The sequence below is a fragment of the Lissotriton vulgaris genome, unplaced genomic scaffold, assembly GCF_964263255.1.
Source record: "Lissotriton vulgaris unplaced genomic scaffold, aLisVul1.2 SCAFFOLD_545, whole genome shotgun sequence".
In the NCBI taxonomy this organism is placed as follows: Eukaryota; Metazoa; Chordata; class Amphibia; order Caudata; family Salamandridae; genus Lissotriton; species Lissotriton vulgaris.
Genome location: NW_028245946.1, coordinates 476,051 through 479,598, shown reverse-complemented (window position 1 = coordinate 479,598; position 3,548 = coordinate 476,051). Strand labels below are relative to the sequence as shown.

At 38.8% G+C, this 3,548-nt stretch overlaps 1 protein-coding gene across 1 annotated transcript; it reads left to right on the top strand.

Moving 5' to 3' along the window:
* The first annotated feature begins 211 nt into the window (after nucleotides 1-211).
* On the top strand, nucleotides 212-1,141 carry LOC147666218 (olfactory receptor 5V1-like). Its single transcript, XM_086949201.1, has one exon. It carries the CDS (start codon nucleotides 212-214, stop codon nucleotides 1,139-1,141), a length of 930 nt encoding a protein of 309 aa, XP_086805327.1.
* The last annotated feature ends 2,407 nt before the right edge of the window (nucleotides 1,142-3,548 follow it).

Sequence of the window (3,548 nt, the reverse complement as noted above, 5' to 3'; positions counted from 1 at the left end):
CACTAAAATTATTGTGTGAGAGAAAATATTTGTTGCTGAGATGTTTGAGAGAAACCAATACATTTTGAACATTTGAAAAAGATGAAATTAAGAGCTTTGCTGAAGACCACAAACAGAACCTTACAAGTCAAACCAGCTAGTCAAAAGATGTATTTACATTGCTGGTGTGCTTTATTTCAGACTGCCTTCAAATCGCAATAAATCTGGACAAATGGACAGAGAAAATCTGACTTCAGAGGAACAGTTCCTGCTTATAGGGTTTTCGGATCTTCCACTGCTGCAAGTTCCCCTTTTTATTACATTTACACTAATTTACGTGATGACTCTGATTGGAAACCTTCTTATCATATCAATAGTATACTCCAGCCCACATCTGCACTCCCCCATGTATTTCTTTCTTATAAACGTGGCCTTTATTGATATCACTAACATCTCAGTCACTTTCCCACATATGCTGATACACTTCTTTCAGACAGGTACACTAATTTCTCTCACCGAATGTCTGCTGCAGATATTTTTCTTCATTTTTTTGGTGGGGACAGAATTCCTTCTCCTCACAGTTATGGCCTATGATCGGTATGTGGCCATCTGTCATCCCTTACATTACATGAGCATCATGAATAAAAATATGTGCAAACAGCTGGCCACTGGAAGTTGGCTTAGTGGTCTCTTTGTTCCGCTTGTGCACACTATACTACTCTCTAGGCTCTCCTTCTGTCAATCCCACACCATCAACCACTTCTTCTGTGACTTCTCTGCCCTGATGAAGCTATCTTGCACCAGCACCCACATTATTGAGACACTGAACTATGTAGATGGATGTACTTTTGCACTGTTTCCTTTAATTTTTGTCATTGCATCTTATGTCAAGATCATCTCAGCGATACTGAAAATGAAGTCTACAGAGGGGAGGCGCAAAACATTTTCAACCTGTGGTTCCCACCTCACTGTGGTTATTTTATTCTTTGGGTCTGCTTGTTCTACGTATATGAGACCAACATCAAACGTTTCAATAAAAGAAAACAAGATCTTGGCTTTGCTCTACACAGCTGTTCCTCCACTGTGCAACCCCATCATATACAACCTGAAAAACAAAGAATTTACAAATGTCCTCAGACGTAGAGAAAGAAAGCAGTATTGACAACAGGATCCAAACAATCCATAACGTTTGCAAGACTTTTAAAAGCATTACTGTATAAATGTATCTGTAAACTGTAGATGGAGTCCTGTACAACAGAACACTTCAATACTCAGTGGCAGGCGTTTGGGTGATTATTTATAACACTGATATAATGCACACAAATTCGGGGTAGCCAGGTGTAGCAGTTGCTGCTTCTCTTTTACTTTGGCCCTCCATGCTCTGCTGTTACTACCCCCTGATCACAGGAGCTATGAAGACAGATATATGCAGAAGTAAACAGGGTTGACTGAATATTGGTTACATTTTGTAGTTCCACCTCCTTGTTGGTCCTCTAACACCTCAGAAGCAATTAAGAGTATTTGTCGTTCCTAAGTGGGGGATATTAGGGCAATGCTTAAAGGTATCATCATTCACAGGGTCAAAGGGTGTGTGATGTTACTTTGGAAACTTCTGACATTTTAGTGAAGTGATGGTAATAAACAACTTAAAGTAACCATATTCAACAGTAGTGTTTTTGTGGGCAGAGTAAACTAACATTTCGAGGAAGAAAAACAAAACAACCACAAATGTATTTCCAATAACAGAATTATAGCTGAGAACCACAAAACATTTGATAAAAACGATGTTAAAGGTAAACTAAAGAAGTTGGAAAAGCTACAAAGGACTGAACTCACCAAATTGTGTCAAAAGAAGTCCTTAAAAAAGTATAAGGAGGTTGGCAGGGTGCCGCGAGGGTTAAGGGTTGTCATTGCTCCACCTTTTGAGAACCCCAACCCTCTCATGCTGGAGGAATGGGCGAATAATAACTTGGAGGCATCGATGAACATGGTGTGCATTCTCATCAAATACGCTGAGATAGATAGACTTGACATTATGCGCCAAATCTATGTACTCAACAATGAGCTTGATGTAATGGAGCTAAAAGATTTAATTGCCAAAACAAGGGAAGACATCAAGAAACGCTTAGAAAAGCATGAAAGCACCATTAAGACTCAAAAGGTTTTTTAATTTGCTAGAGATCGAGCAGACTATGAACAGGGGCGCATTTTTACTTTCTCCAAGAAATTTGAGAACGTTAAAAGACAGGCATTAACAGCAAAGACCCCAATGAGTATTAATGCTACCTTGCCAGTACAATCAGTGGAACACTCCGAAAGCTCCGATACGGATGCAAGCTCCATACTGAGCAGTGTAGATTCACATGAGATGAGTCCAATAACAGGCCATTCCTCTACATTGAGTGGCTTTACCCCGTCGGAGGAATTGGGGTTTATAATAGAGGACAGGCGGCAAACATTGAGACCAAGATTTCCACCAGAAGGGAAAAACGAAAACAGCAAAACAAATGCTTCAAAGAAAAGAGGAAGACTTTGTGAACAAAAAGAAAAAAGGAAGGGGAGCACCTCAAATGAATTAAACTCCAACTCTATTACTAACATAGTGACTGATAATACCGTTATCAATCTCACCGACTTAAATTTGGATATAGCTGAAACCCAACTTTTATCACATGGTTTATCCTTTTGCCCGAAAAATGATTTCAAATACATCCAATCTAGATAGATGTATTTAAGTTCATATGCAAGTTGAAACTAATGAAATACCACAAATTGAATGAAATTACTAGCACTGCAAACACTGTACTATCTGACTCCCTTCCGAGTAAGCAGTTATTAGCTTCTGATGTCCCATTGTTGAAAACTGTGCATGCAATTGTTGATTCTGATAATGAATCCCCTGTGTCCACTCAGACTGTCCTAGAATCTATGGTGGCCACGGGTGGTAGTAGAGCTATTAGTCCTTTCAGTCCGTGCTCCACATTTGTTCCGAAGATGCCTAGGGACGCAATAGATGTGTTCAATGATCGCATGATAGAAGACTTGAAGGACTTGAATAAATCTATTGCCAATAAACATAAACATAGAAGCAACGCTGAACTACGTTATTCCTCACTCATGCGCTAGATAAAAAGATCATGGTAATATCATCGTGAATAAGGCGGACAAAGGGGGTAATATTGTTTTATGGCCACAAGATATGTATATTTTGGAAGCAGAAAGACATTTGAATGATTTGTCATGCTATAGGAAAGCCTCATTTAATAAACTTAACAAGGTTAAGGAGCTTGTACACAAACAATTAGCTCAGTGGAAACAGATGGTCTTTTGTCTAAAAATGAGTATCTATTTTTGAAAAATGACCACCCCATTACTCCCACATTGTATTTATTACCTAAAATACACAAAGGAGTTTCCCCTATACCAGGGCGTCCTATCATTTCAGCACAAAACAGCTTACTGGAGTCCACTTCAAAATGTGTAGATTTTTTTCTTCAAGGCCATATGAAATCATTACCATCCTACATTAGAGATACAGGCCATTTTCTAAGTAAATTGAAAGAGGTTAT